Here is a 23,945-nt window from a genome sequence, read left to right on the forward strand (position 1 = left end):
TTCTCGGACAAGGGCGAAAAATCTCGGAGGGCCCATGTGCAAGTTGCGCACGTTAAAGATCCCTTGGTGGTCTAAAATCGATAAGAGAAGGCTTCGGCCGCCACCCGGGCAAAATTCAAAATTTCCTACCAACTGAAAATATTAGGTGTGTCCTGCACGCTCATATGACCTTATGCAGTTGCGAGCGCCGTAAAACACTTTACAAAAACAAAACAAAACAAAACAACTATTATAATTATTGTTACTATTATCGTTGACAATAATCGTTCTTAAATTGTTGTTAGTATTATTATACTTTCTCTTTTTTATTTTTTAAAATTTAGTAGAGGTTTTACGGCTCTCGCAACTCCTTAAGGTCATATGAGCGCCAAAGGGTGGATGTCAACAGAGAAGTCTTTACAGGGAATCAGGCTTACTCTGCTCACCTCTTTAATTTCAACAGCACAAAGTCTGCTTCGACTTTCCAGGCACCCCGGAAATAGTGGGTCACAAGAGTGTGACAAACATACAATAGAAGTAGAGGAAAATGATAATAGTAAGGATTAGGAAAGAAAAAGCAGCAGTTTCCTGTTGTAGATCAGGCACAGTTATGAGCGTGACATTGGTGAATCAGCCCATTTACAATTCTGCTGTGCATGAACGAGAAATGTCCCCCCCTTTGGGAATGGCCTAAAGACACTTCAGTTAGTGGCACCGCCCCAGGGAGTATACTTTCTGTATTAACATGAATATGCAGTATAATACAGATAGCTCGAGTACTTTGAGACTGGCCAAGGTAGTTCGAGGGATATCTTTCTAAGATAAAGAAGAAAAACAATCGGGGACCTCAGGCATAGGCCGATAAATGCGTGATTTTGAGTTCTCTGTTCGACGTGTTCATGTTATACTGTGTGTATATATATATAAACTCATGAAAACGAGTAATTATGAATTCTACACACCAGGAATTTGGACAAAATTGAGAAATCAGTGTCTTAGAAGTTGAATTGTAACATATAATAAACTTACAAGTCTCAATAACTTTTTGTTTAACACAGATTCCTTTCTTTGTTTTTGTTTCAGTGGCAATATTGCTGTTTAAAGCTGAATGTTTTGAAACTCAAACTCTTCTCTGTCCTGTATGGTATGGTTTCAATGCTCCTGTAAACACTGAAACATTGTTTAAGAGATGGGATTCCCAGATTGAGTGCCTATCTCCAATAGGGCTGAGCCAGGTGGGTGGAGAACTCCCAGAACATCTCAAGTCTGAATGTCCCGTCGTGGGTTTGAACCGGGGCTATCCACATTGTAGTCCCGCACGTCACAATTGTCAGGGATGCCAAATCTCTGTTTTTTCCTGCTTTTTCCATTTTTTTCATACACTTGCAAAGGATAGGGGAATGGTAAGAGAAATATTTTTGTTTGCTCTTTTGAAGATTTTTCATAGTACTTTTTAGGTGAGATGTGATGCTCTGCTCATTTTCATTTTTTTTTCAAAAATCATTTGGCATCCCTGAATTTTTTTTTTTTAAGGCTTTTTTTTGTTGTTGTTTGTTTTAAAATTGTAAAGAATGTTGGAAACGAGAGAAAGCCTTGACCTTGACCTGTATTTCTCGTTTGTCCCGCTGACTGACAGAGAGCTGCCAGGGGCTGCTACTGGTCCACAGACTTTCGACGTCACCTAGAGCAACGACTGACCCACAAAGTTGACCAGCCCGAAGCCAGGAGGGAGGAGGTGAGACTCTTTCTCACTCTAGCGGTCAATCGGCTGACCAGTGGTCTCCAGATCTCCCCGGTGGAACTGTCGGCGTTGACGCAGTCGATGCAAAAACTGGACTTTGGTGACTTGCTGGCGTTTCATCGGACAATGGTGGCGGGGTTCAGGGTATGTTTTTGTTTGTCTATGATACCATCAGTGTCATTTCACACGTTCTGCAAGTTTCCAGATAAAGCCATTTTTTAAATAAAGGCATCAAGTGGCATCTTGCAGTGTGGTTTCATTCTCTTTCGTTATTTCCTTCCTACTTTTTGATTTTTAAATGACAAGGGTCAGAGTCATGGTTTTGATTTATGCATTTTCTTTTTCTTTAATTTCTAAAAACTTTGGAATGGCAGTATGTTGGTGTATGTATATTATACCAAGCTATTTTTTAGCTACTATAGAAAGATTGAAAATGTCATCAGTGTTGCGAGCAATCCACTCAAGTCCGTTTGAGTACTTTTTACACCAGAGGCAAAAATTATTTTTTTTCATTATTCCTATAAGAAACCATAAAAAGCAAGAAAATTGGAAGCCTTGACCATAGCATTAAACTGCGTTTTGGTGATATTAATAATAATAATAATAATAAATAGCATTTGTATTGTGCATATCCCCGCTCAACAGCAGACTCTATGCGCTTTACACTATATTATTACCCCAGCAGACCATAGAACACTCCAAAACATTCTCAGCTTCCCGGGAAGCATACAGCGCAAGCAGCTGATTAAGCGCTCAAACACTAACAAACTGACAAGATCTTTCGCTGTCTATAGCCGGGTACCCATTCCCACCTGGGTGAAGTGAGGAAAATTTGTGTAAAGTGCCTTTCCCAAGGACACAACGTCGAGCCCCTGACGGGATTCGAACCCATGACCTTACGTTTGCGAGTCCGCCTGCCTAAAATGTGTATCTTTGATAGAACTTTGGGAGGGTGTAAAAATGAAAATGTTTGTTATTTGGATGTGAACGGATTATTTGTGACAGCGACGATGTAAATGTTTTTCACCCTCATCGACACAATTAAGATAATTCAGGAGGCTGGCTGCTTCCATCTTGGGCAGAGTATTGAGGTACATGGTCACTGGGGAGTTTCTGTGGTCATGACTCCACACAGTGGCACAGCAATGTCGTGTGTGCCAGAAATGATCTGTGTGTGTCTGTATGGATAAGACTTTGTGTGTGTTACATTCAGTTGTTATTTTATATTTTTGTATTGATCTATTTTTGTATGTCTATATGCCATTGTAAAACAAGTTTTGGAAGTTGTTTGGATGCCACCACTGTTCGGTCCTACTTCTTGTTTACTCCCCACCCCCACTCCCTTGTCGTTTCTATCCGTTTTAATTTTTCTGTGCATAAAATGGTCTTTATTATGTCAATGTGCTTCTCATTACTCAAAAAAGCAAACAAACAGACAGACCAACAAACAAACAAATTTCCTAATGGAGATTGATAAATCTGAAATTAAATTTTTTAAATTATTTTTTTTACAACAGTCAAGTCTTCCAGGGAACGTCAAGAAACAGATCCAACAGCTCAAAGTTCGGTTGTGCAGCGTGTTCAGCCACAAGCTGCAGCAAGCCAGAGGGGTGAGCCCAGAGTTCTCCCTCTTCACCGGCAGACAGCAGGTGGGCTCAGGGCCTGCGTCGGGGGTGGGGGAGAGATGGTCGCTGTACGAGGAACTGTTGAAGGAACTGCCTCAGCTTGTCGCGTCGTCGTCTGCCGATGAGAAAAGCTGTCTACGTGCCGTCACGCTGCTGAACAAATTGTCGGAGTTTCACTTTGCGGAGGTACAGTGAAGCCTGCTCTACTGACCACTTGTCTAAGACGTTCACCTGTCCAAGACAATTACCTGTACCAATGACCACTTCCATTTCCCACCCACCCCACCCCCCTTCCAGTGGGTTTTTTTTCACACTATAAAGATACTGTCCAAGACATCTGTCTGTCTAAGACAACTTCTTTTCTCCTCGACAATGGATGGCAGTCTTGAACAATTTAGACTGTATTTCTGCCTTGGGGATTTTCTCATGTTTGCAGTTTGAATGAAATGAGTGGCCGACCATGATGCCCAATGTCTGTTACAGGTTGGGCATGTGAAGAAGAAGACTGAGCAAGTATGGATCCTATGTCAAAACTTTTCCATTTGAAAAATATGGGTGGTTGCTTATGTGTTAACGTTAATCTAAAGAGCCCATGTATTTTGTGCTAAGATGAATGTTTTGTAAAGTGTCTAGAGCTATGCTGCATTCGAGGGTTTTTTTAGACTATAGAAATGATTTGCTTTATTATCATTGTTATTTTGATGATGATGATGATGATGATGATGATGATGATGATGATGATGATGATGATGAGGATGATGATGATGATGATGATGATGATGATGATGATGATGATGGTGGTGATGATGTGGTGGTGGTGGTGGTTGTCTATCTCATTATTCCTTCATAGTTGGAATATGGAATTTCTGTTCCTTCCTTCTTCCATTAAGAAAAGCTCATGCCCAATGTCCATGATCCAGCACGTGTATTGTTTTGTTGTTTCAGGCCGAGACATTGGAGACCTTGTTTTGTGTTGTAAGGTCAAGGACAGAGGAGAACTTTTTGGCCTCTCTACAGCTGCTGGAGGTCATGGCCAAATCAGGCTACCAGCCGAGACAGTTTGAGAAGTTTGTTGCCTGGAGTCATCAGCTGGCATCAGATGTCATGAGATCTACGTGTCTCTCCAAGACCAAGCAGGTAACTGCTATTTTGTTTTTGTTTTTGTTTTTTGATAATGTTTTACACCCTCATCTCTACTGCTACTCCTTCGCTTCTTCTTACAGCTGTCTTTCAGCCACACACCAGATCTTCAGGTGGGAAAGATCTACACCTAGCCTTCTCGGACAAAGGCGAAAAATCTCAGAGGGCCCGTGTGCAAGTTGCGCACGTTAAAGATCCCTTAGTGGTCTAAAATCGATAAGAGTAGGCTTCGGCCGCCGCCCGGGCAAAATTAAAAAATTTCCTACCAACTGAAAATGTAAGGTGTGTCCCGCGCGCTCATATGACCTTATGCAGTTGCGAGTGCCGTAAAACACTTAACAAAAACAATTTACAAAACACCCCCATCAAGGCAATTTGTGGGTATTTATTGAGTATTTTATTATGAGCAACGTATATTAGTATTATCTTGTACAGTGGAACTTGGATTCAACGAAGTCGCCGGGCCTGACCTAAAATCTAGTTGAATCCCAGTGTTCGTTGTAGCAAACATGAGGTTTTGTGTAGATAATTACAGACATTGAGCAAGTAATGTATAAAGAGAAGTAACAAGTGGTGCCTGAAGTGCCTGCATATTTGGAGCTGTGCAAAAAAAATTGACCTATCCGTGCAAATGCATGCCTGTGTCATCTCGATTGTTTACCAAAAAGTTGTGTTGCTGTGTAGAGCCTAACATACGCCAACTTTTGCTTCCATAGACCAACACACAATTCATTACGTAGATCTACGTCAAGACTAGCTTATCATTGTAATAATGAATAGTTGCAGGGGAAAAAAAAGACTGACGCAATTGTATCTGCGACGTTTCACGCCCGGACTGATGGTGCCCCTCCCTCTCAACACGCACACACAGTCACATTCTGCTATTCGGACCCCGACACATACTATAGTAGACATGTGCACATGCCAATAACGCATGTGTTGGTATGGAAGAAGGCCGCTGATTGGTCGCATGCAATTGACTAAGTGAATAATGGTTCACGATGCAAATGCAATGGATGCTTTCCGGGAATAGATAAAGTTCGTTGTGGGAGAAAAATGGACAAAGCCATGTCTGCGGGGGCTGTTCACCCTGGAAGTGACCTCGTTGAATCCGAGCTTGCTGATTTAAGTGTTTTTTTAATCCAGGTTATTTATAATGATTTTAAAAAAGAAAAAAAACAAACGGTGAATACATCTCCTTTCGTTGAATCTGAGTTCTCGTTAAATGCGAGTACCACTGCAAGAATTTAAAAAAAAAATTTACGAGAGATATTGGTTTGTAATATCTTGCATTATTGAATATTTTGTAATAAAAAAGTGTTGAATAGTGTAATAGAATATTTATTATTTTGTAACAAGAGATGTTAAGGAGTATTATTTTGTATTATTGTGTATTTCGTTGTGATAGAATTTGAGAATTATGGAGTATATAATGAGGATTTTGTAAGTTTGAGGTTGAATTAAGGTGTATTTATTGAGGATTTTGTTACTTTGAAATTGATTTAAATGGTGTATTACTGTGTATTTTGTGAGTGTCAGGTTGAATTAGGGTGTATTTATTGAGTACTTAATAAGTTTTAGGTTGAATCATGGTGCATTTATGAAGTATTTGTAACTTTGAGGTTGAGTTATTGAATGTTTACAGAGTATTTTGTGGCTTTCAGGTAGATTTATGGAGTTTTTATAGAAATATTTTGTGAGTTTCAGGTTGAAATCGCTCTGTACCTGTCAATGGTGGAGGTTTTTCCCGATGACGTGCTACAGAAGATCTTCAGTTTAGATTTTCTTCTTTCACTGGAGAAAGAACTGGCAGGTGAGGAACTTAGCTCAAAGGAGGGGAAAGCATTCAGTAACTCAGCATTGTTGATGAAAGCTTTTGCTGTGTTTTTGGAGGTTGTGTTTTGTGAATATTTTGGTGAATTTGTTCTTTGTTTTTTTGCTTTTTTTCTTAGTAAATTGCTCAACTGTATCTGTGGTTGGAGGGTCTCGCTTGTAAGTCCTACTTCTTTTCTTTTCTTCAGTGTTGTTTCTGTCTGTCCATCTGATTTTTTCTTTTTTCTTAACTTTTCACTACAATGAGTCTAGTATTAGTTGCACCTGTTATCAATTTATGAAGTGTCTAGAATGCTAATTAGAACTGAAAAAAGAAAATTATGTCAGAATGAGAACAAAATTACATAGTGAAAGTCGATGATAGCTGTTGTGCTTGTGTGCTTTTCCCCCCCAAAGAAACTCAACATTTGTTGTTTTTTTGTTTTTTTAAAAATTCCAGAGAGCTCCAAATCGCAGAGAGAGAGTGCCTTAGGGAACCTGGCGCTGCTCAACAGAAGCATCTGTCTGGAGTGTCCTCATGTCAACCTGACCTGGTTTTGCCACAAACATTTGCCGGCTGGTAAGAGGAAGGAAAATTCAGTCAAAACTTGTATAAGAAAAGTAACCACCATGGATGAAAAAAGTGGTTATCTAAAGCAGGTGTTCCTCTTTGACAAAGACATTAAAATGTAGAAAAAATACAAGTAGGGAAGTAGGAAGGGGTCATTTGTACAGGTGATTGTCTCGGACAGGTTGTCGTTAGAGATGGTTCGACTGTTTTTAATTCTGTCAGGCAACATTTGCTGAAAGGTGAGAGAAAAATTAAAGAATGTAATGAAGGTAATCAAAACCATTGGCAAACAGATGAAAGAAAAATGAAAACAACTTGCTTTTGTCAAAGACACCCATAAAGAGATAGTAGATAGAAATGAAACTATGAGAATGTTATATTTTACCGACAGCGTTTCCCTGTTGGTGTTCTTGTGCCACTTTGGGTCTGTTTGCTTTGAGTTTGAGAGAAAATAGATGGATTAAAAAAAAACTTTCCATGCAGGAAGCGACTGAGCCACCAGTCTATGTATTACATATGAGTGGTGATATAATTGCACTTGGAAAGAGTTAAGTTTGTTACTGATCCAGTAACTGTCCAGGTAGAGTGGCGTTGTAGGGGGATGTTTTTCCATCTCTTGACATTTTTGTTATTTGTGAAACTTGTGGCTGTGTCCTAGGTTATACAGTGGAACTCAGATTCAACGAGGTCGCTGGGCCTGGCCTAAAATCTCGTTGAATCCGAGTGTTCGTTATAGCAAACATGAGGTTTTGTATAGATAATTACGGGCACTGAGGAAGTAATGAATAAAGAGAAGTCACAAGTAGTGCCTGAAATGCCTGCATAGTATGGGCTGCGTAAAATAATAGCCCGATTCGTTCAAACGCACTCGCCTGTGTCATCTCGATTGTTTACCAAAAAGTTGTGTTGCTGTGTAGAGCCTAGCATACGGCAACTTTTGATTCCATAGACCAGCGCACAATTCATAACTCATCAAGACTAGCTTATCATTGTAATAATGATCAGTTACAGAGGGGAAAAAAAAGACTGTGACGTGTTTGTATCTGCGACGTTCAACGCCCGGACCGCTAGTGCCCTCTCCGACATGCACACACAGTCACACGTGTGCAGGCCGCTCATCCGACCCCAACACATGCTAGAGTAGACATGTGCACATGCCAACAACGCATGTGTTGGTATGAAAAAAGGCCGCTGATTGGTCGCATGCAATCGGCTAAGTGAATAATGGTTCACAATGCAGGTGCAATGGATGGTTTCCGGGAATTAATAAAGTTCGTTCTGGGAGAAAAATGAGAGAAGCCACGTCTGCGGGGGCTGTTCACCCTGGAAGTGACCTCGTTCAATCCGAGCTTGCTGATTTAAGTGCTCGTTGAATCCGGGTTATTTTTAATGATATTAAAGAAGAAAAAAAACGGGGAATCTATCTCATCTCGTTGAATCCGAGTTCTCGTTGAACCGAGCTCGTTGAATCCGAGTTCCACTGTATCTGTCTTTGATGATGATGAGGAATTAATACGGAAAACAAGTTTACTGGTCTTTATTTGGAGCATCTTTAGATTGGTTTGAAAAAGAAAATGCCTTAAAATACTGAGTCGTGTGGTGCAAATGGGGATTCGAAGCGCATGATCTTTTTGAGTTTATACTTAAACAAATTTTCTTTGGTTACATTTTCAGGCCTGTCTGGCAGCGATGACTTGAAGTTCCTAAGTGACAGACTCATGAGCTCTCTCTGTCGTGTGTTTGGAGCCGAAAGTTTTGTGAAAACGTCTCAGCATAGTCCGTATGGACACCACATAGGTGACTAAAACGTTCTCTCAGTTTGTCTAGAACAGGGATTCTGGTAGGGATTATTGTAATATCATTTTATCATAATAATTATATCAATGATAATAATAGTAGTAATAATGATAATAATGATAATAATAATAATAAAAATAATAGTAATAATAATAATAATAATGATAATAATAATAGATGAAAATGATTAAGAGAAAAATAGATAATAATTCCGATTTTTTTCTTTTTCTCCAGACTTCCTCCTGATGTTTGACTCAAACGGCCTCCCTGTGATACCGTCAGACAACTTGCGGAATGACTATGAAAAGTGAGTACTGATGCCTAGTTTTGAAAAGTGAGTACAATGCAGATCTCTACGGGTTCCGTCGTTAAGCTTGTTTCTGTTGTAGTGTTATTCCCAATGCACACTGCCAGTCAGATTCATCATACTGAGTCAGTCCGGTGAGTTTTTTTCATTTATGGATTGTGCCAAAACTACCATTGTGGCTCAATCAGACTGATTCAACTTGCAACCTTAAGAAACTAATGCATTTGATTTTGAAAGTCACTGTCAAATTTATTGATTCTGTAATATTTTCCCTAAATGCTAGCTTCTGTCCCATCCATGAAGAAAAATGTGGCTGGCCCTGACTTAATCTGTTGAATCAGATTTGCAGTGTGCACTGGGTATAACTGTTATTGAAAACGTTGTCACTGTCGACCTTGTGGTAACAAGTGTCAGCTGATGCGTGTTGTTGATATACAAGGAGTGCTGTGATGATCTCACAATTTATTTGTTTCAAAGTCATAATTATCAGTGCTCTGGATGGTTTGGTGGTGTCAGTAGTTTAGTGGTTTGACTACCAGACTCATAATCACAAAATGATGGATTCAGGGGTTAATGGCTCAGCTCTGCTCGATGTTGTGTGCTTGGGAAAGACGTTTTATGAGAATTTTCCCATTTGGCTCGGTCCTGTTGGAGAGTTAAATTTCAAGGTCTCGCCTCTTGAATAAATTTACAGTGATGCAAGGGGTGTTAAACTTCTACAATTTTTACATTTTTCCTTTTCTCAGAAGTTTTGTTGTATTTTTTTCATTTTCCTAGGGTTGCAGTGCAGTTGTTGTCAAGTTCCGACTTTTGCCAGGACAGCGGTCAACTGACAGGTCATACACTAGTGGATATAAGACATCTACAGATCCTTGGATACTCTGTTGTCACGGTCAGTGTTAGGGCTACGTTTTTGTCTGTGCCGCTGTTAGTGTTAGTGGAATTGTTGCGTCCGACTGGAGAAAATTTTCATTGAATATCTCCATCTTTTTTGTTGGGATGTTGATATATATGCTAGCCGTTGAATTTTGTTCTTCATAAATTTCCTGTGGGTGGTTAGCAGGTGCTCTGGTGGGGTTTGCTCCTCTTTCACTCTTCCTTTCCTGTCAAGCATCTATCATCCTTATCTCTCTTCTTTCCTTTCTTTCTTACTCTCAAGAAACACTTCTAATCTTTAGCAAGTATATAATGACCTCTTAATGTTGCATGTGTAGTAAAACTAGAATTAAGTGGAACATTAATTTCCTTTCTCAGTAACTTGTGGCTTATATTATTTTTCCCTTGACTGTTTGGTCTAATCTGGGGGGAGGGAGGGGGTCCAACATTCGTACTTTCCCTGTGTTGTTTTTTCTTGTTTGTGTATCAAGCTTTTCCCTTCACTAAATGGATGTTATCATTTCAATGTGCTTCTCTTTACTCAAACAAACCAAATATGTATTGTCTTATCACTTATTATACGCTTATATACAGTAGAACACGACTATAGTGGCACCTGTTACATCGGGACCATCCCTACAGTGGGACCTTACCGGAATCCCCCCCTTTTTTTTCTCTATGTGAAGTCAATTACCTGTGCTCGGGTTTAACGGGGCAAGGAAAGGTCCGAACTTGGATACAGCGGGAGAGATCACGCGAGCTCTAGATGGGGGGAAGGGAGTTGGGGGGCTGTAGGCGGGCTTCAAACTGGCAGTCAGCGGTGCGGCGTTGTGATTGGCCAGTCCAGAGATGATCGAGGTGGGGCAGGCGGCAGAGAGAGATGGTGCGGAGAGCGCGTTACGTGAGCCACTCCAAAAGTGATGTGCCGTACCTTTGACGCTCTGTATGAGAGCGTATAGGCCATAACCCTAGGCCTAGGCTAGGCTAAAAAGTAAAAGAAGAGGAGAGAGCGTGTAGTGTGTGATTCCTGATTCATTGAATTGCGATTGTTGATGCTCATAGGCATACGCACGCATCCACTTCACCAGCTCTACAGTGGCCTACCGGTACGATAGACAGCACAAGCAACGAGACCGAGGAAAAGATGACTTTCAACAAGGACAAAAGGAAATGCTTCTCACTCGAATTAAAGGCCGAGATAACCAACGAAGTTGACAAGAAAAAGAAGACTAATCAAAAGCGCAAATTTCATTGATGTGGATTTAAAGAAATTTTTCTGTAATTTCTCCTTTGCATTCCTGAAGCGGGAACTCGCCTACAGCGGGGTTTTTCTTCTGGAACCAAATGTCCCGCTATAGCCGTGTTCTACTGTATATACTAGTAGTTTTCTACTCTTTGCCTGTATGGTTTATGTACACACTTTCAGATAAGTACAGCGTATTTTTTAATGAGATTTTTGATGATTTTTATGCGGTTTGATCAATTCATCTTTTCCTTTGCTGCCACCCCCCCCCCATCTGCCCTTTGATTGTTTGTTCAGATCCCTCAGCACCGTCTCTCCTCCATGGACGTCCAGTCTGACGAGGCCTTGGACCAGGAGGTGTGGTCAACTGTCCAGTTTTCTGTCGCCTTCACACCGGTCTCTGGAACTTTTGTGCCAACACCCGATGAGGGAGACAGATGAATTGGTCTCGTTGTAGCAGCCGAGTTGTACGGAATAGATTATTTGTTCTTTGTTCTTCAGAATGCAAAAGATTGGAGTTAGATCCTAGTGAAGGGAATATGTTTTGTCAATTAAATATGTGTGTAGTGCTGACAAAATGAGTTACTTTTTGCAATCCACAAATGGAGATATTGGTACAAAATCAACATCGAGATCAAATTAGTAGATTTTCTATTGATGCTCTATTTTTTATGTATAACATGCCTCGTATTATTTCATTCGTATAAATGGTAAAACTTCACTTATAAGCTTGATGTTTATATTTCCATAAGGCTTGAATCCGAGAAGTAACTCATTGTGTCAGCACACTTTATATATATTTTGCTGTCCATTGATATTGATGAGGATTAAGCAGTATGCATGGCACAGCTTTGTCTAGACGGCAGACATAGAGTAAGTAGAATGCCCACGTATTATGTCCCTCCTTTCATATCTCGACCTCTTTGGTATGCTCAAAAAGAAAGACGTGGCCAATATGTTTGGAATTATATTTTTATATGAACGACTCGACTTGCGGGTTCTGTGGATGGAAGGGATGAGTATTTCTTGTGATTTTGCCCTCCCTGAAGGGAAAGGGCAAAAGGAAATGAGGCAGACCACGGTCGATGATGGTTACGCGAAATTGTTGTTTCTGTTGAACATGATGTGATAGGAATATTGGATTCTTTGTGTCACTTTTGAAAACAGATGGGTAGAAGACCTGCAAGTTTTTTGTTAACTTTTTTCACAACCCCCCAACTTCTTTGAAGTAACAATGCTGGAATCTTTATTGTTGGATTTGACATTTTTAGAATTAGGTGTTTTCTAATCTGAAGCATTTGTATCGACTTGTGATATAAATATTGTTTTTCTGTTATTTCGTTTTCTTTGAAATTTGTCTCAATGGGAGCTTAAAAATAAAAAAACCCTACATTTATTTTAAAAAAAAGAGTTTCTTTGAGATAACTTTGTTGGATTATACGGTTTAGGAACTATGTTTTCTTGAGCTGATTGTAAATGATTGTAAATGTTTTGCACTTGCATTGGTCCAGTTAAGATGGCACAGGAGGCGGTCTGCATAGAGCTGGCCTGCGAGGGCCAACCTGGTTGTTGTTGGCATTGTGGACCAACCTGGACAGAGAAGGACTTGGTAACCTAGCAGGCAGATGGAGCAACTCGATAAAATAACTTTCCAATCGGAAATGAAATTTTAGTCTTTTTCATGCAACACTGAAGAGCCTATTCATTATAACACTAATGCCACTAATGTATTCTGAGATAAAAAAACAAAATCAGCTTTTGAGAATTTCCATTTGTTTGAGTAAAGAGAAACACATCAACACCATAAAATCTCTAAAATTGTCTCCTTTCACCTCCTTTCCTGCTCTCTGGCTCTGGCAATGTTCTGTCGTCTGCTTTCGTCTCCTCTTTCTGCCCCCACCCCCTCACCTCCTTTGCCCCCTCCTCTGGGCTCCTGACTCTTTCTGCCACCTTTCTACTACTACTCCTTGGCTCTTTCTTACTACTGTATTTCAGTCACACCCCTGATCTTCTGGTAGGAAAGATCTGCACCTAGCCTTCTCAGACAAGGGCGGAAAATCTTGGAGGGTCTATGTGCAAGTTGCGCACGTTAAAGATCCCTTGGTGGTCTAAAATCGATAAGAGTAGGCTTCGGCCGCCACCTGGGCAAAATTCAAAATTTCCTACCAACTGAAAAAGTTTATTGTGCCCCGCGCGCTCATATGACATTATGTGTGCAGTTGCGAGCGCCGCAAAACACTTACAAAAACAAAACAAACAAACAAAAACAAACAAATAATAATAGATAGCATTTGTATAGCACAAATTCCTACTTAACAGCAAGCTCTTTGCGCTTTACAATTCAAATTATTACCCCAGCAGACCTGATAGCATTCTGAAACAATCTCAACTTTCTGTGAAGCATACTGCAACTGCCATTTCATGGGTGCTAAAACACTAACATAATGACAAGATCTTTCACTGTCTATGGCCAGGTACCCATTCACACCTAGGTGAAGTGAGGAAAGTTTGTGTAAAGTGCCTTTCCCGAGGACACAACATTGGGCCTGAAGCTTGAACTCCCAAATCTGCAACCTCATGACGAGTACAGTATCCTAAATACCAGACAACCGGTACCCACGGATAGTGATGTAAACAATCCAGCATAGGTTGAAGAGTTCCCGACAGACCCAATCAGAGAGCAGAAACCACTGAGGGCAACACGTTATATATGAGGCTTCACAACTTAAAAATGCTGAAGCCAAGAGAAGTCCGCTTGCTGTGCACATCCACAAGTAGATGTGAAGGTTTTAAAAAAATGCTCCGAATGTGGCAAACTCTTTCTGCTAGAATTAGTCTCATTGGCCATAACACTAGCCATAAATCATCTCAATCCTTGCTGTTTCTTTTTCTATAATTAAGAAATAATTTCCTCAGCTGATATCTTGATCATCATCAGACATGGCCAGGTAAACTGTCAACTGTCATTGTTATTATGGTCGATGATGGAAGAGTAACAATACTGAGACTGTTGTAAAGAGAAGTTCCTCTCCTTTATTTGTCAAAATCATCCATAGGTTGTGTCAATCATTAATAATAATATCACAGCATCGCTAGTTAAGTGATGAATACTATTACATTGGCTTTATAGTTTGGCAAATGATACCGAATAAAAAGAACAACATTCAATTTAAAAATGGCAAAGTGGCTTTTGGTAATTCTTCTGGTACATGAAAGAGAGAGAGAGAGAGAGAGAGAGAGAGAGAGAGAGAGAGAGAGAGAGAGGGAGAGGGAGAGAGAGAGGGAGAGAGGGAGGGAGAGAGAGAGAGAGAGAGAGAGAGAGAGAGAGAGAGGGAGAGGGGGAGAGAGAGAGAGAGAGAGAGAGAGAGAGAGAGAGGGAGGGAGGGAGAGAGGGAGGGAGGGAGGGAGGGAGGGAGGGAGAGGGAGGGAGGGAGAGGGAGGGAGGTAGGGCATGGTGACACTTTCATAAGTTTCCTATTCCTTCTCATTTATAGTTGAGTCAAGTTTTTCAGATATCGTGACAGTCATCATAGCACAGTTGCCTAATTTTTAAAACATTATTTTTAAAAAAAAGATTTCTAGTTATGGGTATGATAAAAATGCCTGCCACTTTGTTTTTCCATCTTCGATATAACTATAACAGAGTTTTATTTTTTCTTTCTCTTTTTCTTCATCTTCTCATTTTTTTTCATTAAGTGTTTGTTCATCAAACTACAGTACAATTTTTTTTTTGGATGAAAAGTAGAAAGTAGGCTTAGTGTCCTAGTAAAACCTTCTATTTTGCCTCGAGCTCAAACTGCTCCTACTAGTCTCTGAAGTGAAAGTCTTTTTCTGTTATGTTTGAACAGAAATAGTCTATTCAAGATTCTGAACGTGAAATGTCTTGGATTACGCTGGATGTTGCTTACTAACATGGGTGTGAAAATTCTGAAGATTAGAAAAGAAAAAAATATATCACAATAGTAATCGGAAAGTTCTGGAAGCTGAGAGGACAAGGTGTGACATCCATCATGTAATATTGTGAGGGAAGTTTATGTGTTGTACGCCTTGAACCGTCCCGACAACTTCCTGCCAGATCACGATGCTTGCTTGTCTCCTTCAGGCTTCTCTCCCCTGCGCAGCCGCCTTCCTCTCTCATTCGGAGACGACCATGGCTCGAATCATCAGCGGAATCTGCTCGGTGACGTCACATCGCAGCGTCAAGATGGCCGTCTCTTCTATTGTGTTGCTCGGCTGTTGGCGGAAATAAAAAAACTTTGATCATTTGTGAATTTAGGTTTGAGTAAAAAGGAGCATGCGCATCAACACACAGTTGAACCTGCTCTAACTCACTGAAGGCTGAAGGATTTTACGATGTACCAGCAACAGACTGAAGGTTTTTGAGTTTTTTTCAAAATTATACAAAATCTGAACCATTTAACCAACTGCAATGCCCTTTTGACCCAATCAAGAACAACACAAGAGCAATAAACGTTCTTAAGTACAAGCGACTATCTCTGCTAGATTATTTGTCATGATTTTTTTAAGGCAGTCGGCTAACTAAAAAATGCTCTGGATCAAAAAGTTATTTACTGATTTCAGGTAATTATTTTGTGGAGTGAAACATGGCTACGCATATGTCTAAGTTGGATCCCACGCTTTTAGCTGCATTTATATATATAGAAGCTAAACGGCTATAATGACAATCCCATGTTTTCACCGGGAAACGTCTGACAACACTCACAGCCCATCCCGTGTTTTCAACGGGAGACCTCTTCAGTGAGCTAATGAATTTCCATTCTTGTGTTTTAAAAAATAATAGGCCTATAACTATAATGACAATGTCCAAGATGTCCATGTGTCTAAATAAGACAACCACTTCTCTCTTCGACAATGGGTTTTGACTGTACCCAGCATTCACAGCCACATAGATGGGCAGACCACACATCGCCTTCTGAAACCCTAACTTTTGGTGCCATCGAGATAATTCTATCTTTTCAGGGTTAAACTCATTTTATTGAAACTGTCTCTGGCCATGGCAATCCTTCATTTTATTTCTGTGGGGCATTTGGCATCAAATTTAATCATAATGTATCAGATCCTCATAGAAGTAGCTATTTTAATTTTATAGCTCGCTTGAAATTTCACCATTGCTTATGAGTTATGAGACTTCAATTAATCAATATAATAATTTACTGCTTCTAGAAGCAAGTGTAGGTTTTTCTGAATCTGCAGTTTAAACTGTGAACGGCACAGCTAATGTCATCAATATTTTCTCCTCTATTTTGGCCTCAGACGTCTAGGATATATCTTAGATTCTATAGCAGTGAAAGGGTTAGAGTTGGCATCACTCTAAAAGGAGATTACCAAGATTTTTTGTCCCGAGCAGACAAAAAGGTTCTATCTTTCATTACTTCAACTCTATCTTCTTCTAGTGCCAGATCTGAAACAGACATCTGCAATCAATGTTTGCCGTTCATTAAAAATTAATTTCTCTGCAATCCACAACCCACAATCCGTCTTTACTTACATCAAATCCTTGTGGGGGTGTCCATGTAAACACAATGGGTTTCTTGGTTCCTGCTTCCACCATTCCCTGCAAAAAGATGGAAGCAAACAGAGAATCAACAACAGAACTTTGCCTCATAACAGCTGTGGTGTTGTTGGTAGTAGTAGGCTTCATCTTGCATGATAAGAGCATGATGTTTGACTTTCAAAAGGGGAAGATTTTTTAAACAAGGCAGTCTTTTTCTCTTCGGAGGATGACCTTTTAAAAAAAGGGGTGATTGGGAGGGGGGGGGGGGGGTGAGGGTGGGGGGGTGAAGTCTTTTTTATTTCTTTTTGGGTAGGTCTAATCTTGTATTACACTGTATACTGTATGCTAAAGGACATGAGCTTCCATTCCCACAAGAGGAAGATTTATAACAAATGTGTCATGACGTGGTGGAATCAGGCGCTCGTCAATTTTTTTTGGCATGTGGAGTTATTGGTATCATCTGAAATCTTATTCATTTATTGCCTTGCTTTCTATGAAAATTCCCCCACCCATATATCTATAATCGAAGTCAAAATATTTGTGATTGAAGAAGGTGGGCGTAGTATGGTTTCAGAGGTTAAATCATCTAGAAAATGGCTGCCAAAGTTTGGTAACTTCTATAGCCTGAGAGTCCTTGAAAACTGAAAACTTACATACTTTGTGCCATTATACAACGTTTTTCAGGAAAATTCGCATGAAAATGTATTTTATATGGACATTAAAGGTGTTGAGCCAAAAATAAAAATTTCAATAAAAGTTGCCACACTGAAGGAACAATACCTGTTTCTTTGAACTAATCATTTAGACGAGTGCATGATTTCTCCACGATGACTCACAAATTAATTATTTGTTTTTTCACTGAGGCGTATACCACACAACAAGGAACGGCCCTGGCAGATGTGGGAGTTACCCCCCCCCCTCCTAAAGAACTATATTATTATAGTGTCCATAAGAAAGTACAACACACAACAACCGTGTGTCCACTCACCCTCTGAGGCTCCACTGTAAAACCTTTTTGAAGAAGAGTTTGAATACCCTCTACCACAAATTCACCGTTCTGAAATGACAAAATGCACAAATATTGAAGTCTTTGTCAACAATATTCTTAACTAAGCTTTCATACATACCAGGGTCAACTTACATTAAATCACTCCCATAGAGTAGCCAAGGATTTGGTTTTGGTTTCAAGTTATGGTTATTTCAACCGAAACTCGGGAAAGAGCACAACTCACTTGTGGTGCCTCGCCAGCATTTCTTTGTAGTGAGTCGAGATCTTACTTTGGACAGTTTGTTAGGATTGCAAGAGTCCTTTACATTTTATATTAAGTTCAAACAAACTGAGAGCAAATAGAAGTCAAATAAAGAAAATTGATGAAAAACTAAAAAAAAGTAATTACATAATATGATATAAACTTTACTTAATAGGTTTATTTTTGGAAAAGGAATTTATATTGCCGAGACAGTGATTAAATCTGACTAAATTACCCATCCCATCTTGCTGTTTTCACAAGATTAGACAACCACAACATTATTTAGCACCGATTCCATGAAAAGGCATCATAACACTGCATTGTTACAAGTTTCGTCACAAAACATAATAATTATATCACAATAATATCTTATTTTTATTAAGAGGGCCCCTCCATGAAAGACGAAACTGCATAACTTCATACCTTGGAGACGATAATCTGCTGAAAAAAAATTCCAGCAGGTGATAATTCATTAATTAGCGAACTGATAGAATCATCCTTTCTTTTAAAAAAAATGTCTCTTATTCTTAAAAAGAAGAAATGCCCTATCACTACTAAAGATTTTTTCAGCAGTTCATCATTCCTGCGTTAACCTACAGTATTTACTATTAGAGTAGCTGTTACAGTGCAGGTTCATTTTTCATAGAATGGCCCAATAACATAACACAAAGCAACTTTTTCTTGAGATTGACATTTGAGAGACTGTGTAATGGGAGTAAAAAGGGTATTGTACAGTTTCCTTATTGTTTAGGGCGTTTTGAATGTTTTCATATTTCATGAAGGAATCGTGAATTTGTAAACTAAATTGTTAACAAAAACCAGCTTCATTATATTCAAGCACAAAAGCAAGAACTTGATTCATGAATTCTGTACACACAATCACTCTTCAGGGTGACTTCTATTCAATGTCTTAGCATGATTTGTGACAAAAGGTCAGGCTAAACGAAATGCTTTTTTTTCTTATTTAACTAACTGATGGAAAAGTAAGTATAAACCTGACATTGTCAAAGAGCATTAGACCTGGTCGAGTCTGATCTACACTTAAAGTTGAAAAATTACATTAATGAACTTTTATCTTAATTGTACGTAAGTTTGGTCTCCAGCAAATGAGAAAAGAATAACATAACAGTCTAAAAAGAAACACGGTCCACGAGTCGGGTGTGAAAGGTGGGTCACTAAATAAAACAGAGGACGATGGTGATGAATATAGCTTTAAGAAGACAATGGACAAAATTTTATGAGAACAACAAAAATTGTGGGTGACAATCTCAAAGAACTGGCGTCCGTGGTGTAGGGGTTAGGCTATCTGACAATGCAAGCAGAAGACAGGAGTACAATTCCCTAGTGAGATTTTAAAACTTGAGTCTCTCCATCTGTCTGCTGTATCCCTGATAGGCAGGCACCAAACAGCCTGATTCCTTTATGATCTAAATTGCGTTGATGGGGGTGTGAATCATATATCAATTACATTACACAATAATGATTTCAGAGATGAACTTTTTTTCTTTTAGTTTGAAAGTACAGTAGTTAAAGGAATTTTTCATTCTATCAAAACTATGACGAGTTGCAAGCTTTCAAAGAGCCATCATCAAGTCTAATGTAAGTGTCCCATTTCTGCATCACTTTTTCAAATAAAACAAAAGAACTTTTTAACTTGGTGTTAGAGTAGAGAATTATCATAGGCCTATATTCTTCTACTTTAGTCTAATAACTAATGCAATTAATTAACAGATTTCATAACACCCCCCCCAAAAAAAAACCCCAACAACAAAAAAACCCCAAAACAACCCCAAACAAAACAACAACAAAAAACCAAAAACCCAACAAAACAACAACAACAAAAAAAACAATTACCCCCAAAAAACAAACAAACAATCAACCTAACAAAAAAACCAGGGACAGAGCCAGAGAGGGAGAGTGAATAGAAAGGACAGATTATGAAAAAACAAAGTATGAATTGTTAAAAAATCTGTAGCCTACATGTATCCCATTTACTACAAAGGAGTAAAAATAAAATCTATACAGAGAAATAACGAGGAATAAAAAGATCTACTCTCACTCCTACTGACGTATACAGTCAGTCAAACAGATAGACTGAATGACAGACAGACAGATAGACAGATACACTTATTTTAATTTTTTTTGGGGGGGAAGTGTTTTACGGCGCTCACTACTGCATAAGGTCGTATAACTGCACGGGACACATGAAACTTATTCAGCAGGTAGGAAATTTTGAATTTTGCCCGGGTGGCGGCCGAAGCCTACTCTTATCAATTTTAGACCACCAAGGGATCTTTAACGTGTGCAACTTGCACATGGGCCCTCCGATATTTTTCGCCCTTGTCCGAGAAGGCTAGGTGTAGATCTTTCTTACCAGAAGATCAGGGGTGTAGCTGAAAGACAGCAGTAAGAAGGAGCCAAGGAGTAGCAGTAGAAAGGCTGCAGAAAGAGTCAGGAACCCAGAGTAAGGGGTGAGAGGGTGGGGGCAGAAAGAGGAGACGAAAGCAGACGGCAGAAAATTGCTAGAGAGCAGGAAAGGAGGTGAACGGAGACAATTTTAGAGAAGAAAATTTTATGGTCGCCACCCGAATTTGAACCCGGGACCTTTGAATGAGAGGCCAACACCTTAACTTCTAGATCACGAGAGCCCCCACAGATACACTTTTAACAGAGACAGACGAAAAGAGTGAGAACATAGAGTAAAGATGAGGTCAGATTTTGCAACAGTGAAAAGTCCTACCCACTGAAAGACCTGGGCTACTTAGAAAGAAACAACATACAAAAGAGCACACATTGTTCACAACAACAACAACAACAACAACAGACTCTTCCATCATAAAACAATCAATAACAAAAACACTGGAGAAGCTAGGCCTCCACTCTAACAAAGAAATGAAAAAAGGAAGAAGAACAGGAACCGAATCAGAAAGTGTCAACAAGTGCAACGAGGTAAAAATCCCTATAGTTTTAGGAAAAAATAACAGAAAGTGAAATAATAATAATAATAATAATCATAATAAATAATAATAATAATAATGATATTAATTAAAATAATAATTATCATAATAATAATAATTGCATTTATATAACGCACATCCATGCTCTACAGCACGCTTTATGCACTTTTCAACTATTATTACTCAAGCAGATCCTAAAACAGACAGAAACAGTCTCAGCTTCCCGTGAAGTATACAGACACTGGTGCATGATTGTCAAACTTTTTCTGATATCTGTGATGGCTTGATGGAAGAATTTCTAACACATGTAGGCCTACTATAATATCTGAATATTATTGGTCAAAACTTTTTTGGTACAATTACTAAGCAATGAGTAAACATGCGATCACATCTAGATAAGCAAAAGCAGTAATATAATAACATATGTTAGAAGATATGATTAGTGTTTTCATGTAAGTTAAATAATTCTGTACATTAACATAAATATTTTGAATACATATAGAGAGATATGATATGATATATATATAATATAGCCTAGACACACACCAATATATTATGTATTTGTGTGTGTGTAGACATAACTACACAGGTAGCATATAGAAGAAGAAGAACTTTGACTGGAAAGTGAATTTCTTGAACTATGACGTCACAACTGATTTCTCATCTTCAAAAATGTTTGTTGCAGCATGATATCAACTGAGCTTTGACAGAGCATTGTTGCTGTTGATATAGCTGTGTAATCTCTTTAACTCACAACTAACTCAGACTTGGAGCTGCCTGGGCATTTTGTAGAAAATGTAGAAAGGAGGATTAAAGTTTACCTTCATCTGAACTCAAACTGAATGACGCCTTGACAAGTTCGAGAAACCCACTTTTCACTGTATGTACAATAGAAGTGAAATTGACGTTGAACAGCTGAAAACAAGCCTACAAGCAATGAAAGATTACCTGTATACTGGTGGGGAATCTTCATTTTTCAACTTGAGATAATCGAAGGCTTTCTTGAACTATTTTCCATCCGACTATTCAGACTATGAATGGTCTGTTCAGTAAATGTGAGGCAGAGTGGTGGAATCAGGCACTCGTCAAAATAACGAAATCGGAGAAACATGCATTTTTCCCACCAGTTTGGAAATTTTTAATCGAATCTTAATTTTTTGGCTTAACCACTCTTATGTCAACATAAAAACACATTTCCATGTGAATTTTACTGAAAAACATTGATTGAAGGCACAAAATATGTCATTTAAAATTTTCAAAGACTCGAGTCTTTGGCCACTGGAGTTTCAAATTTTGGCAGCCATTTTCTCACTAATTTCACCACTAAAACCAGGCGAACTCACTTCCTTCAATCACAAATATCTTGAGTTCTATCAAAGAAACATGGATATTTATTTCGTTGGAAGCAAGGCAAATAAATCAGCTTTCAGATGATACCAATAACAACTCCACATGCCAAAAAATTGACGAGCGTCTGATTCCACCGCGTCGTGACACAAATAAGCCTTTTTTGTTACTCTAGAAAGGAAAGTAGAAATCCACAATTTTTAACTTGGGAAAAGATAAAAGATAAAACGTGAGAGATTAATTATTAATTTCACAAATTTTTCTTTACAGCAAGTTGGATCTATCTATAGCCGAATACGAGACTCAGTCAGCTGTTCACGTGAGCGAAGCGGAAGCGATGATGTAACAATACTGTACCGTTTTTCCGGGCTGGGTTGCACACAGCGACAGATGTAACATGAACAAGGGGAGGAAACAAGGCGAGGAAAAAAATACAAAGTCAAATCATAGAGTTATGCGATATAATAATACATAAATGAAAACAGTTAATGATTTTGATATACCTTTTGGAGTATATCGACAGATTGTAATATTTTCTTCCAAATATAATGAAAAATAAAAAATCCAAGTCAAACACAGCAGAAAAAAAAACCAAACCAAAAGAATGGAAATTCAAGTGTACACCGCAAGCAAACAAATTCAGTTAAAAAAATAACCCAAAAAAACTAAGTTCACGATGTTGCAAAAGACCATCTATGGCCCAAAACAATTTGTGCATGAGCAAATCAGAAAGGTGCAAATAATATTCGTTATACAAAGGCTAACAGTAGGACCTACAAGTAGAGTATTAAATACAGAGATATCTGAGAGATGACAACATTGGTTCTTAAAGCTGGTTTTACTTCACAATTTCAATGGAAAAATATGCACCAAGGAAAAGTATTTAAGTGGAAGATCAGGTTCATTCAAACTCTCTAGGCCTACTTATAGTGATATCCTGTGAATATTGTTGGCTCCATTAAACCAAAGAAAAGATTATAGGTCAGAGAGGACAGGCGAATGGAATGAAGCACTTGAACACACTTGGAAACAAACTCTTCAGATTAAATTATGTCTTTATCTTTGGTTGTGCACTTTTGAAAGTCTAGTTCAAGTCTTTCTGTTACCTGGGGCACCATCCATATTGTTAGAAATTCAACGTTTTGATGACTAGAATCATCTACCATCCCCAACACCCCAATTCATAGAGTACTGAGCTGAGCACCAATGTTTCTCTTATTCTCTGATGCTTCGTAGTATTCAAAATTTGTTTTCTGTACACGACGTAGGTAAATATGTCTCTTCAGTTGTAGACACACTTCAACTGGAACCTCTTATTAATGAACATAATATTTCTGCCACCACAAACAAAACATGATAAATTTATTAATGTCTAGAAAACTAAACCAAATGAAGACCATTAACACTTCACAACCCAAGATCTCCTGTGCATACACATACTAGAGTACATCAGTACCGTGTGACGCTTACACATACATGAAAAACGTTAGAGACCACAAAAGTGAGCACAAGTTGTAGAAATGAGCGACAGACTATCGGTGCGAGTTCCCACCTTCTTCTGGCTCACGGCCATGGTCCTGACACAGCCGGCGTAGATCTCCCGCACGGCCGGCTGGAATGTGTCGTTGGCCATCACGCTGTTGATGGTGACCAGGGCCGGGGGGGACATGGCCAGCACGCCTTTCCCTTCTGCACAGAAGATACAGAGACAGTTAAAGTGTAATAGTAAGTATAATAATAATAATAACAGCAAGAAGAAGACGAAATAATAATAATGATAAAAAT

General features: G+C 39.0%; 2 protein-coding genes across 3 annotated transcripts in view; one reads left to right on the plus strand and one right to left on the minus strand.

Moving 5' to 3' along the window:
- The window catches only part of LOC101856844, a 17,915-nt gene extending 5,416 nt beyond the window's left edge, over positions 1-12,499 (plus strand). For both annotated transcript variants that reach the window (XM_035972513.1, XM_005108778.3), the window contains exons 4-12: positions 1,616-1,864; positions 3,238-3,531; positions 4,291-4,482; positions 6,193-6,298; positions 6,758-6,877; positions 8,543-8,665; positions 8,900-8,972; positions 9,750-9,864; positions 11,389-12,499. In XM_035972513.1, coding sequence (XP_035828406.1) covers positions 1,616-1,864; positions 3,238-3,531; positions 4,291-4,482; positions 6,193-6,298; positions 6,758-6,877; positions 8,543-8,665; positions 8,900-8,972; positions 9,750-9,864; positions 11,389-11,532 — 1,416 coding nt within the window. In that variant the 3' untranslated portion in view covers positions 11,533-12,499. The remainder of the gene's footprint in view (positions 1-1,615; positions 1,865-3,237; positions 3,532-4,290; positions 4,483-6,192; positions 6,299-6,757; positions 6,878-8,542; positions 8,666-8,899; positions 8,973-9,749; positions 9,865-11,388) is intronic.
- Positions 12,500-14,813: 2,314 nt separating this feature from the next.
- LOC101858971 (cilia- and flagella-associated protein 74) overlaps positions 14,814-23,945 on the minus strand; it is a gene marked incomplete in the record, with an annotated part of 55,408 nt that continues 46,276 nt past the window's right edge. Inside the window, 5 exon segments of the mRNA XM_035972514.1 lie at positions 14,814-15,324; positions 16,601-16,666; positions 17,595-17,663; positions 22,518-22,529; positions 23,713-23,849. Of these exon segments, the coding sequence (XP_035828407.1) occupies positions 15,226-15,324; positions 16,601-16,666; positions 17,595-17,663; positions 22,518-22,529; positions 23,713-23,849 (383 nt within the window).

This window comes from Aplysia californica, unplaced genomic scaffold (assembly GCF_000002075.1).
Source record: "Aplysia californica isolate F4 #8 unplaced genomic scaffold, AplCal3.0 scaffold00719, whole genome shotgun sequence".
NCBI classification, from domain to species: Eukaryota; Metazoa; Mollusca; class Gastropoda; order Aplysiida; family Aplysiidae; genus Aplysia; species Aplysia californica.